Source organism: Puma concolor, chromosome D1, assembly GCF_028749965.1.
Source record: "Puma concolor isolate L17-30 chromosome D1, mPumCon1.1.hap2, whole genome shotgun sequence".
Lineage (NCBI taxonomy): Eukaryota > Metazoa > Chordata > Mammalia > Carnivora > Felidae > Puma > Puma concolor.
Genome location: NC_141676.1, coordinates 115,254,717 through 115,268,032, shown reverse-complemented (window position 1 = coordinate 115,268,032; position 13,316 = coordinate 115,254,717). Strand labels below are relative to the sequence as shown.

At 42.5% G+C, this 13,316-nt stretch overlaps 1 protein-coding gene across 2 annotated transcripts in view; it reads left to right on the top strand.

The window, feature by feature from the left end:
- DYNC2H1 (dynein cytoplasmic 2 heavy chain 1) overlaps window positions 1-13,316 on the top strand; it is a 341,612-nt gene that overhangs the window by 41,258 nt on the left and 287,038 nt on the right. For both annotated transcript variants that reach the window (XM_086679269.1, XM_086679270.1), the window contains exons 21-30: window positions 1,056-1,205; window positions 2,140-2,345; window positions 3,217-3,372; window positions 3,462-3,576; window positions 4,113-4,283; window positions 5,507-5,889; window positions 8,049-8,181; window positions 8,272-8,389; window positions 10,601-10,713; window positions 12,675-12,794. In XM_086679269.1, coding sequence (XP_086535395.1) covers window positions 1,056-1,205; window positions 2,140-2,345; window positions 3,217-3,372; window positions 3,462-3,576; window positions 4,113-4,283; window positions 5,507-5,889; window positions 8,049-8,181; window positions 8,272-8,389; window positions 10,601-10,713; window positions 12,675-12,794 — 1,665 coding nt within the window. The remainder of the gene's footprint in view (window positions 1-1,055; window positions 1,206-2,139; window positions 2,346-3,216; window positions 3,373-3,461; window positions 3,577-4,112; window positions 4,284-5,506; window positions 5,890-8,048; window positions 8,182-8,271; window positions 8,390-10,600; window positions 10,714-12,674; window positions 12,795-13,316) is intronic.

The window sequence follows — 13,316 nt, the reverse complement described above, 5'->3', positions numbered from 1 at the left end:
GAAGCAGCAGGGGCCATACAGAATCGGGCTGTGATGTCTCTCGGGTGCCGTGTGGACTTGCAGGGGAGGACAGGAGGGCCCCGCCCGGGAGTCTTCTCAGGCTAATCTGGGTTCTGTCCACGTGTGGAAACCACAACCTGACTCTTCGTTTCTGCCTTCTCTGGCCTTCCTAGTACATCATGACTCAGTTTCACTTTCTCCGTTGTCCTTTTCTTAAATACTTTGTTTGTGACTGTTCCTTCTGTTCCTGGAATAGTTAGTTTATTTCTGTTCTTACCTAATCCCTAATCTTCCTTCTTTGAGAAGCCTCCTTCTAACAGTTCCCTGTGAGTGGAAGATTTCTAATAAGAACTTCACCTGGAATAGTTAGAGCATTGTCTTTACAGACTCACAGGTTCCTTCAGTCCTTGTGACCATCTTTAGGATCCTTTTAACCTCTTTGGTAGAGTGCCATAGTTGAGTTTGTATATAGTAATAAGTAAGTATTAGGAACTTCATGTCCAGGAATTTAACAAATTATTTAGAACAGAAACCTTGATTTTTAAAAAAGCAAGAACTGGTTAGAATAGAATCTTTTTTTAAAATTTTACTTATTTTTTATATTAATTTTTTGGAGAGAGAGAGAGTACAAGTTAGCGAGGGGCAGAGAGCAAGGGAGAGAGAAAAGTGGGGCTCACCCGATGGGGGGCCATGCTCACCTGAGGCAGGGCTGGAACTCACAATCCATGAGATCATGACCTGAGCTGCAGTCAGATGCTTAACCAACTGAGCCACCCAGGCGCCACTTACTTTTTTTTTTAAGTTTATTTATTTATTTTGAGAGAGAGAGGGAGGGAGAAAAGAAGAGAGAGAATCCCAAGCAGACTCTTGCTGTCAGCATAGATCCTGATGCATGGGCTCCAACCAATGAACTGTGAGCCTATGACCTGAGCTGAAATCAAGAGTCGGACACTTAACCGACTGAGCCACCCAGACACCCCTAAAATAAATGGAATCTTGCAAGAAATTTGATAAAATAGGTTGTTTTTTTATGTTGTTATTTCTTCAACCTTTAGATTTTGCCCTTATTCCAAGAAGCTGAAGATAAAAACAGACTTTTACGAACTGTGGCAGGTGGAGGTTTGGAAACAATTAGCAATCTGAAGGCTAAGTGGGATAAATTTGAGTTGATGATGGAAAGTCACCAACTTATGATTAAAGATCAGGTAAGAACCTTTTAGTCATTGTGTTAACATGGAAACTTGATTTTTTTCTCACTGAAGATTCTGGCTTATCTTTATTCCATTGGAGCTCAGGTAGGTAGGAATTTTATATTGTGGATGAAATTGGCCTCCCTCAGTATTTCCGTACCGTAAAACGCTTTATTTAAATGATCATTTCCCGTACTTTGTCTTTATTTCCTACCATATGGAGAATTCAGGTAATCGTATTTTTGGTTTTCCTTATGAGTGAATATGTTTGCCTGCTATGTATGGTGACTTTTGAGGGGACACCTGGCAGTTAAACACACCTGTTGTACTCTCCTGCGTGGACACTGGGACACGCCTCCTCGGTTATGCAGCAACTTGCTGGTGTGGCACAGCTGGTGGTCATTGGCCAAGTGTGTCTTATCACATCAACTTTGCTGATAGTTGTGGTGGATGCTGCTGATGACATGAATGAGTTTTTTTTTTTTTTTTTAATGTTTTATTTATTTTTTGAGTGAGAGAGTGAGAGAGAGTGAGAGAGAGAGAGCATGGGAAGGGGCAGAGAGAGAAGGAGACCAAATCTGAGGCAGGCTCCAGGCTCCAAGCTATCAGCACAGAGCCCGATGGGGGGCTCGAACTCATGGATTGTGGGATCATGACCTGAGTCGAAGTTGGACGCTCAACCAACTGAGCCACCCAGGTGCCCCTGACACGAATGAGTTTTTAATGATGATGCAGGTAGTATATCTCTCGTTACTGAATATTTATAGTCTGATTCTATGTTTTTGACATCAAAATTTTATTGTACTTGAAGTCAGTAATTGAAAACAATCTTTTGAAAAATTTGTTTTGGTGGTGTTTCACCTCTACCTAGAAAGTGTTAGAAATAAAATGTGAAAATAAAGTGAGATTTTACTATAAACTGAATTACATAAACTCTTTTGGCTCATAGATCGAAGTGATGAAAGGGAACGTTCAGTCGCGTCTTCAGATCTATTACCAAGAATTGGAAAAATTTAAAGCTCGTTGGGACCAACTAAAGCCTGGTGACGATATTATTGAAACTGGCCCACAAAGTACTCTTGATAAAAGCGCCAAGTCAATAAAAGAGAAAAAGATGGAATTTGATGATCTTGAAGTCATAAGGAAAAAGCTGGTGTATGTTTTTTCTTTAAAATGGATAGTAGACATTTTGATTTATATTTCTCTGTATTAGGCCACAGGCTTTCTTGTATCTGTTTGTCTTAATGTTTTTCTATATAAACTTCTGAAGTTTTAAAAATGATAATTCTAAGTGCTCATGCTACTACTTTCTTAGTTGTGGGTGGAGTCTATAAGGACGTTAAAGGAAGCAAATTTCTGGTTAGGCTTAGAAACAGAACAGAAAATTAAGTTTACTTAGAAGTTACATTGGGAGTTGGAATACTTGTTTTCTGTGATTTCATTGTATTTAAAAATGAGGCCTATAAAATTAATGGAAAATTGCTTTCAGAGACCCGGAGAAGAAAAATGAACCTACAACAATAATATGAGGTTTCCAAGGAGAAAACCTGTTGCTTTATGTTACAAGTATTAAGGTTAAGTAAGCAGTGTTTCAGGTGTCGTCTCTTAGGTAAATGCTTCCATAAGATAGTGGTCTTCATGGGTGAGTGAAGGGTTTAGTACCAATTAGATGAAGGGTATCTTTTATTCTAGAATCTAATCCTTGGGTATTAATATTAATGCGATCTTTTATCAGTCCATGATATATGTCATTTTGAATCTTTACATTATTATCATTTATGACGTATGACGGACATAAAATACAGATGTTATCAATTCCACTTTGACTTCTTTGGAGAAATACGTATTTATGAATTTAAAAGAGGTTATACTTAAGTAGTTAAAGTAAAATTCTTATGCAGTCCCCCACTGTCTACCTTCACTATCAAATATGCACACACACACACACAGGGAATGCAGTTAAATAAACTTAGTGATATTTGACAGTTTTTTAAAATCTATGATATTTCACTCTTTGTTTCCATAGTGATGATTGCCGTCATTTTGGCCTAGAAGAGCCCAGCTTGTCTTTGGCAGATAGCATCTCCAAGGACATTGAGAGCTGTGCACAAATTTGGGCCCTTTATGAAGAGTTTCAGCAGAGGCTTGAGGAAATAGCCAATGAAGATTGGATTACTTTTCGGTTTGATTCATAAACACTATTTAGATTCTTATAATTTGGTAGTGTTTTTTGGGAGGTACATTTTGAGGTGTATTCCTGGTCTCTTACAGGACTAAGACATATCTGTTTGAAGAATTTTTGATGAATTGGCATGACAGATTAAGAAAAGTTGAAGAACATTCGGTTATGACAGTGAAATTACAATCAGAAGTTGACAAATACAAAGTAAGATGGTTTTACTTTACTATTTTAGAATGAGGTTTGCACCTTTCACGTGTCTTTTATGCAGCTGAGTGAGCTGTACTTTTAGTTTCTGATTTTCAGTGACTCCGTTACATGAACACACTAGGAGGTATGGAGTAAACCATAGAAATTATTGATCTTTCTGCTACTCTTTTGAAAAGTTAGAACTAAGAAATTTATGGTTAAAGTTAAAAATTGGAGTGTTTATACCTCTTAGAGCAGTTTAGGATCTGAGTCATTTAGCATATTTAGGATATAGGTTATTTCCTAAAATAATAAAGATAGAAACATTTTAGGTCATGTCTTCAAATCTGTCAAGCTACAGCAGGAAGTTTTCATGTATCCACAGTAGTGTTTAATAAAAAATCATACACAATTCTGTTTGAGAATTTGATTTCGAGTTTGTTAAATAAGATAATAGAGTAATAAACATTTTATAACTAATCATTAAAGGAAATAACAGTTTGCATTTTGACATATATTCTTGTGTGTACGTGTGTCTTTTTCTCTTTTAACAGACCGTAATTCCTATCTTGAAATACGTGAGAGGGGAGTGTCTTTCTCCAGATCACTGGCTTGACCTTTTTCGTCTGCTTGGCCTTCCTCGGGGGACTAGCCTGGAGAAATTAATGTTTGGTGACCTGCTCAGAGTAGCTGATATAATTGTTGCCAAAGCTTCAGACCTTAAAGTAAGAATCGCTTGTATAAATATCTCATGAATATGACCTTTGTTAACAGATGGTTTTGCTTTGTGTTTTATGTAAAAAAAACAGCAAAACTTTTTTTTTCTCTTAATATAGTGACAGTGTTCCGCTAGTCCATTATTCTTTCTTTAGTAACACATCTGAATCTGTATAGGAGTATAGAAGCAGCGTAAACCCCTTCCTTGAGAGAAAGAAGACAATATGAAATAAAAAAAAGTAATCTTGGTTTAAGAAGGGAGTCAGCTTCGGGGTGCCTGGGTGGCTCAGTTGGTGAGCGTCCAACTTCGGCTCAGGTCATGATCTCACAGTTCGTGGGTTTGAGCCCCACATCGGGCTCTGTGCTGATGGCTCAGAGCCTGAGGCTGCTTCAGATTCTGTCTCCCTCTCTCTGCCCCTCCCCCACTCGTGCCATGTCTCTCTCAAAAATAAATAAACATGAAAAAAATTTGTTTTTTGAAAAAAAGAAGGGAGTCAGCTTTAATCGAAAAGCAAACAAATACAAATCATTTTATATAAAATACATTTAAAATCATGGGGTGTATTATAAATACAAGCTAAGAGATAGCAAAATCCAGAGAGCGAAACCAAGAACCAGTTTGCAAATCAGGGTTAGGAGAGGTCTGTGGTACAAGGAGAAATGGTACCGCCTTCGGCCGTCTTAAGTGGCAGACTCTGTGTGTTGTGATCTGCCCGTTTGATGTAAAAATAAAAGGACTCTTGTTGTCACGTTGTTTTGTTCCTATTCAATATGTTCACCTTTGTGTTTGTTCAGAACCCTGGAGCCTGTTAGGTAATTGTGAGATCATAAAGCACAGTTGCTGTAGAAGATGGTTACTAACCACTTGAGCTGCCTCAGAAGTTAAATTTAAGTTACAGTATCATTGTTGAGGGCTGCAGAATTTTAAATAAGCCTGTTTTTGTGTTTTGCAATGGATTCTTGATTTTTCTTTTTTTAGAAGTAAAAAGCTTATGGCAGATCTTTAATATCGTACTTTGACTATGTGAGACTGGATACTTTGTATCTGATATCTCCTGATACATTAGCTAGTGATTAATTCTCTTGGAGAACATGTAAAATATATTCACTTATTTTTTCCTTTATTGTGAAAAGCCAAATAAAAATGTATTGTGTTATAAAATAAATATTGTATGGTTTATTTATAAAATTAATGTGGAAATAATAAATATGAATATTTTATGTTAAATAGGATTTAAACAGTCGGGCACAAGGTGAAGTTACAATCAGAGAAGCTTTACGTGAACTTGATCTTTGGGGAGTTGGAGCGGTATTTACATTGATTGATTATGAAGACAGCCAGAGTCGAACTATCAAGCTGATTAAAGACTGGAAAGACATCGTAAATCAAGTTGGAGATAATAGATGTCTTCTTCAGTCCTTAAAGGATTCTCCTTATTATAAGGGATTTGAAGATAAAGTGTCCATTTGGGAAAGAAAACTTGCAGAATTAGATGAATACCTGCAGAATTTAAACCATATTCAGAGGAAGTGGGTGTATTTGGAGCCCATATTTGGCCGTGGAGCATTGCCGAAAGAGCAGACACGCTTCAGCAGGGTTGATGAAGATTTTCGGTGAGCACGGCTATGTGGGGCAGAGACACACGCAGCAGCTTTTTATTCGTGTTGGGAGGTGCTTAACACGAGCCGATTACTTTTATGTTATGAGTGTCACCTGTGTCTTCAACCTCTTTCTCTTTTGGATCCTTGTGAAGGCTGTTTTCTCTCATTCAGCCATTTGCTTCTTGAACCATGTTGATCTGACCTCTGTGTTTACCTCGTGACCTGATACTAACAGTAATGTTACTACAGTAGGAGAGGAATCATAATAGTACTAACATGTAGCTACTATTGCCAAAAGTAACACATTATTCTCCTGTTGTAAATTTGATGGGCATTTTTCGCGCCTCATTTTACTTCATCTCTGACAAGTATTTAAAAGCATCGAGCGGGGCGCCTAGGTGGCGCAGTCGGTTAAGCGTCCGACTTCAGCCAGGTCACGATCTCGCGGTCCGTGAGTTCGAGCCCCGCGTCAGGCTCTGGGCTGATGGCTCAGAGCCTGGAGCCTGTTTCCGGTTCTGTGTCTCCCTCTCTCTCTGCCCCTTCCCCGTTCATGCTCTGTCTCTCTCTGTCCCAAAAAAATAAATAAACGTTGAAAAAAAAAAAAAGCATCGAGCATTTCTTGTTGGAGAGTTTTTTCCCTTGGCTTCTGGGGTACTGCAGGTGGTTTTCTGGCCATCCATCCGGGTCCCCTTCTAGTTTCTAGTCCTCAGGCCTCTCTGAACATCCAGCTGTGGACACTCCGCGGGATTTCGGTGCCAGGTCTCCTGTCACTGTGTCACGCTCCATGGGCGGTCTCATCCCCTCTTCTGTCCTTGTCCACTTGTCGAGCCCTCCTTCTCTCCTGAGCCCCAGTGGTGTGGACACCCTCACTGTGCCAAAAGCAGGTTCACAAGCTTATCCCTTTAGCTCAGGTCCTCTTCCCTGTGTCTTTCTCGATAACTGACTGCTCAGAGTGGAATCATAGGGGTATTTGACCTCCCCCTGTACCTCCAAATCCAGTAGGTCACTGCATTTGTTGATTCTGACCTACTTCATGTCTTTATGTCTCTCCTGGTTTGCCTTTATTCTGAGCTACTTTTGTCGTCACTCCCTGGGTCCGTGGCCTCACTTGGGTTTGTGCTCATCCTCAGCAGTGAGCCTCGTGTGTGACCGCCAGAGTGGTCTTGTGCTGGTGACTTGTTGTGGCCCGTTTCCTTGAATTCTTTAGTAAACGTGTAGAGAGGTTTCCTGTTGTTCTGAGGATAGAGCATAGCCTCTCCTTGTCCATTTCTGCAGCCTGCTCTTGTGCGTTCTCTTCACTTTGGGGACGCCAGCCTTGACTTGCTCCAACATTTCGAGCCCTTCCCAGGATCTTTGCCAGAAGGTGCTCCCCTCCTGCTCACTGATGTCTTTCTTTTTTTTTTTTTTTTTCAACGTTTTTTATTTATTTTTGGGACAGAGAGAGACAGAGCATGAACGGGGGAGGGGCAGAGAGAGAGGGAGACGCAGAATCGGAAACAGGCTCCAGGCTCTGAGCCATCAGCCCAGAGCCCGACGCAGGGCTCGAACTCACGGACCGCGAGATCGTGACCTGGCTGAAGTCGGACGCTTAACCGACTGCGCCACCGAGGCGCCCCAACTGATGTCTTCTTTCTATTCACCATGCAGACTCAGCCTCAATCACTTTCTCACAGAAGCTGTGGATTAGGGATTGCCCCGTTAGCTGCTTTAAAATACATTGTACTTTTCCTCATTAGTATATATCAATATTTTATTTAAATAATTTGAGAAAATATTTCATATCTTTCTCACTGAACCATTGTCTTTATGAGATGGGGCTAAATATTTGTTTAGAGAATGAACGAAATAAGCGAATTTGCAAAATGGGAGGTTAAGAATGTTAATGGAGGGCACCTGGTGGGCTCATTCGGTGGAGCATGCAACTCTTGATCTCCAGGTCATGAGTTCGAGCCCCATGTTGGACGTAGAGCTTCCTTACAGGAGAAAAAATAATTAAAAAATGGTAATGGGACATTACTAATTTTTGCCATTATTTCTTAGAAGAAACACAGTGGTGTTTTGCTTTTATAGTAGCGTTACCTCTTTAAGTAGATAAATAAATGTCTCAGTATTTCTCTTTCAGTCAAAAACTGTTAAAATGGAGGTAAAAATAACTTTTTTTTCTTCTGTAGATCGATAATGAGTGACATCAAGAAAGACAATAGAGTCACAACGTTAACGACTCACGCAGGAATCAGAAATTCGCTGCTAACCATACTCGATCAACTTCAAAGATGTCAGAAATCATTGAATGAATTTTTAGAGGCATGTTCTTTAAAAATATTTATGTAAGAAGTTGTAAAGTACTTTATTAGTTATTTGAAAATATAAGGCTATTCTTTTTGTTGTTATCAGGAAAAACGTTCAACGTTTCCAAGGTTTTATTTCATCGGTGACGATGACCTGTTGGAGATCCTGGGCCAGTCTACTAGCCCGTCAGTGATTCAGTCTCACCTCAGAAAGCTGTTCGCCGGTAAGAGCCAACACTCCTTCAACAGGTCCAGCGTTTCACGTACCTTCCAGGCATAATGTTAGGCTCTGACGTAGACTACTGAATAAAATGCCTGTCCTGCCCTCGGGAGGGATTTATATCTTGGTGGGACAGGCAGCCTCACGAGTTGGCCGATCGATGGCCGTGGCTGCGGCCGACAGGTATGTGCTGTCGTGGCTCGTCTGTGGGACCCGTCGCTCACGTCTGCGGCATCTCAAGGCTGACATCTAAGGGTGGATCTGAAGAAGGCGTCGGTCTTAGCTGAAGAAAGGTGTGAGGGCAGAAGGAATTGGCCGTGCGGAGGCCTGGGAGTGATGGGGAACGTGCCTATTCATTGTCGAGCTGAAGGTTTCCTGCCTGACGTCCAGGTGGAGGCACCCAGAAGGCGGTTCCTGAGAGCAGAGAGGTCTGGGACGGGGGTGGACAGTCGGGGGTCCACTGTGCACGGGTAGTGGTTAAGCTGTGGGACTCGGTGAGGTTACCTGGTGACAGGCGTACGGTGATGGGACCCTGGGCTCCAGCAGTGTTGTCACTGTAGGCAGGTTATTGAATACTGAAGGTCTGCCAAAGAAATAATGATTATTTTCTCAAAGCATTCCATTTGTGGGAAGAGAGCTGTGTTTTTCAAAATAACAAGAAAAAACTTTCATCGTGATCTTCACTTCTGATTAGGTATCAGTGAACTACACGCCCACAAGCCAAATCCGGCTCAGAGCCTGATTTATTTTATTTTATTTTATTATTTTACTATTTTATTATTTGTAACGTTTACTTACTTTTCGAGTGGGGGGCAGAGGATCTGAAGCAGGCTTCAAGCTCTACGCTGACCGCAGAGAGCCTGACGCGAGGCTCGAACCCATGCACCATGAGATCATCACCTGAGCCGAAGTCGGACGCCCAACCGACTGAGCCCCCCAGACACCCTCACAGCCGGATAGTTGAAAGTAGAGTTTCGTTGGAACACGGCCATGCCCGTCGTGGTCCAGAGCCACTTTTGTGTTGCAAGTGGAGAGCAGAGAAGTTGCCCCAGGGAGGGCAGAGCTGTGAAAACCTAATGTATTGAGTTTCTGTTGCTTCACAGAAGCATTTACTCACCAGTGTATGTGTGAAGCTTTCAGGTCCTTTATCTCAGCTGTGATTTGGGCTGTGGGAGGCTTGGAGAGACCTCTTGGCATCAGCAGGCTTGCATCCAAACTCTGCCTCCACTCTCTCAGTGTCATCTCTTACTGTCATTTTTCTAAAATGTTTATTAATTTTTGAGAGAGAGAGAGACAGAGCGTGAGCAGAGGAGGGGCAGAGAGAGAGGGAGACACAGAATCTGAAGCAGGCTCCAGGCTCTGAGCTGCCAGCACAGAGCCCAACATGGGGCTCGAACCCACGAACCGTGAGATCATGACCTGAGCCGAAGTCGGATGCTCAACCGACTGAGCCCCCAAGGTGCCCCTTGTTTCCTATTTTAAATTGGGAAGAATAACTTAGAGGGTTTTTCCTAAGATCAAAATTGGGTAATGTATTTAAGCTTTTGTTGTATACTGTTAAATAAAGTGTACAAATCTGGGGGAGGGAAGTCCCATTTGCCCTCCCTCTTTCTTTTGTCTCTTGTATCATGTTAGTAGAGTTAGCAGTATATGTTCTTTTCTTTTTTTAATGTTCATTTATTTATTTTGAGAGAGCACACATGCATGTGAATCGGGGAGGGGCAGACAGAGAGGGAGAGAGAATCCCAAGCAGGTTCTGCACTGTCAGTGTGGGGCCCTATGTGGGGCTCGAACTCACAAACTGTGAGATCATGGCCTCGGCCGAAACCAAGAGTCAGATGCTTAACTGACTGAGCCCACATGCGCCCAGTCAGTGTGTGTTCTTATGCACCTGTTTGTGTCTGGCCTGTTGTGCTCATTAGAATGGTTGGGAGGTCCCTGCAGGTACGTTTTGTTCCTTTTCATCACGGAGTAGTTTTCCAGTGTTGGAGTGTGTCAGCTGTTCGTTCACTGGCTGGTGGGCATTTGGGGGCATTTGGGTTGTTGTCAATTTTTGGTTAGGAGAAGCCGTTCTGTTGTATAGGGGAATTAATATAATTGTCATACGTAATGCATATTATCAGGTGTATATTATGCATTCTGTGGTAATGATGTGTCTTGTTTAATAATGATATCTTTAATCTTTGTGCATTTCAACTGTTCTTTTATATTATAGGTATTAACAGCGTGTGCTTTGATGAAGAATCAAAACATATAACTGCAATGAAATCTTTAGAGGGAGAAGTTGTACCTTTTAAAAATAAAGTTTTAATTTCAAATAATGTAGAGGTAAGTAATTCTTTTTCAACTATGAAAATAAAAAGAATTAACTGTATGAACTTTGTATCAAAAATAAATTAGTCGATTTGTAGGGTAAACTTTGGCCATTTAGGAAGCTCCTCTTGTGTCTTAAAAAATAACAGGGCACCTGAGTGGCTCATTTGGTTAAGTGCCCGACTCTTGACTGGGCTCAGGCCATGATCTCACGGTTCATGAGATCGAACCTCATGCCGGGCTGTGTGCTGACAAGACTGGCTATTAATCTGAGCTCCTCAATTTACTAGCTGTGTGACTTAGAATCACAACTTTTCTGTCTATCAGATACTCATCTTACTATATGTTGCAAAGCCTGTTTATTGAAAATATGGCTTTATACCATATAGTGTTTGGAACATTAGTATTCAACAGGTACTTGTATAAGATGAGTTTTTTCAAGAGGTGGAGTTAAAAATTCTTCTTGACTCTCACACTCCCAAAATGTGTTGTATGAGATGATTGTTTTATAAGATGATTTAGGTAAGCCTGAAACTAATGCATTTATGGAACGACTGTTGATTACTTGGCCCTGGAGCACTGGATGCAAACTGTCTGGGACATCTGACTGGTGTGCAGCGAATGCCAGACAGTGGTGGATTGCATCATATTGAACTGTAATCTTCACATTCCACAATTATCTTCAAACTTGCAGTTGGGGCCCGTGGCTTATCCCACGCTTAGCCGTTATAGTTCAGCGACATGCCCGTTCCTGGTTAAGGCTCAGCATTTTATCGGATGTTGATTACACAAATGAGGTGATTGAAGGCACATGCTTGTTAGGTAGCTCCCATGTTTGTGCTTGGTAAAGAGGTGTGTTTCTGTTGTTTGCCCTTCCTTCCTTCCTTCCTTCCTTCCTTCCTTCCTTCCTTCCTTCCTTCCTTCCTTCCTTCCTTCCTTCCTTCGTGTTTATTTCAAGAGAATGACAGAAAGAGCACAAGCAGGGAAGGGACAGAGAGAGGGAAAGAGAACCCCAAGTGAGCTCTGTGCCATCAGCACAAAGCCTGACATGGGGATCGAGCCCATGAGCTGCGAGATCAAGACCTGAGTTAAAATTAAGAGTTGGATGCTTGAGTGACTGAGCCACCCAGGTGCCCCTGTTGTTGTTGTGTTGGGACCAGATGCATGGAGAGACGAAGAGCTTCAGCAGGGGCCGCTGGCCAGAGCAGGTTGGCCAGCAGAGGAATGGTGGGGTCTGGAAGCCCTGACTGTGATGAGCAGAGCTGTTGGTACCCTGGAGAGTGCTCTAAAGATAAAAAAGTCTAGAACTTTAAGTCTAGAACTTAGAGCTATTTAGCATTGTAGATTTTGTACTCCTTTTATTGCGCATATAGTTTCTTAAAGTGATCAATAAACATTCACTGCTATTTTTATCAGTCTTTTTATGTTACCTTCCATTACCTTTTATTATTTTACCTACAATCAAGTGAAAAAAATGTGTTATTTTGACTCGGAAACAAAATTAGTTTTGTGTAAAGGAGCAGTGTAGCTCCCTGAGCAATAGACATCACCCTAATGATGCATTTCCTGTTTACATCACAGCCTTCTGAACATGGGCTCACCAGGAGAGCCTGAGCCCCGACACTTAGCCAGTCACTGTGGCCCTGATTTCCTGGCCTATCTAGCTTGATTTCTTAGAATGATGAAACCATGGGGTTATGTTGCTCGTAGTACCGTCATGTGTAGAGTTGATGATGGTGGCTGACTACACTTGTACGAGTTTTCATGCTTAACCATGATCCCCAGAAGTGAAAAAATTGATTTCTTCCAGTTATTTAAATCTTTCATTAATAAAATAAGTATGTCCTGTAAGACGATTGTGGGAGTATGAGGGGCAGTAAGAAATTGTAATCCTGCTTCCTGAAATGAATAGGGTCGCTCAACAGGGTAGGTGTTTGTTTTACGACTGCGTTTGTCATTGGTAATTCTGTTTCCAGACCTGGTTAAATGGTTTAGCCATGGAAATGAAGCAGACCTTGAAACAGTTGTTGGCGGAATGTGTCACTGCTGCACGCAGTCCTCCAGGTGCCGTGGACCCGTCCTTGTTCCCCTCACAGGTAAGCGAGCGGCCTCTGTCTGGGGCGGAGGGAGGCCAGGGCATCACACGGCAGGCGGCTCTTCATCCGGCGGTTCGCACCGACCAGCTGCCTCGCTTCTGTGTGTTCGCTCCGTCAGCTGTGAGGTGTGCCGGACGAGCTGCTTGGCGGCCACGTTCTCTTACAGCCCCGTCAGCTTGCTGTCACTCAGATGCCTTCACGCCGAAGGCATGCCGAGAGCCCAGCAGCACGGGCCGGTGGGGCATGAAGCGGGAGGGGGGTCAGTCACGTGGGAGTGCTCTGGTTCCCGAAGATTAGCCCGTCGTTGATGGAGAGGCCCGGAACCCGCAACGCTGTCCCTGCTGCTCCCGTGGGATCACCCTGGAGACGGGGCTGGCAGGAGGTTGGCGGGGTGTCGGTGCAGGTCAGAGATCCGGCCTGGGCCCTGAGCCAGAGTGCCGGCCGGCAGCTGGGAGCCAGGGTGCACACGCTCGCTGGTCACAAGAACGCCCACCTGAAACACCAGCCGTGGATCTGCACCGT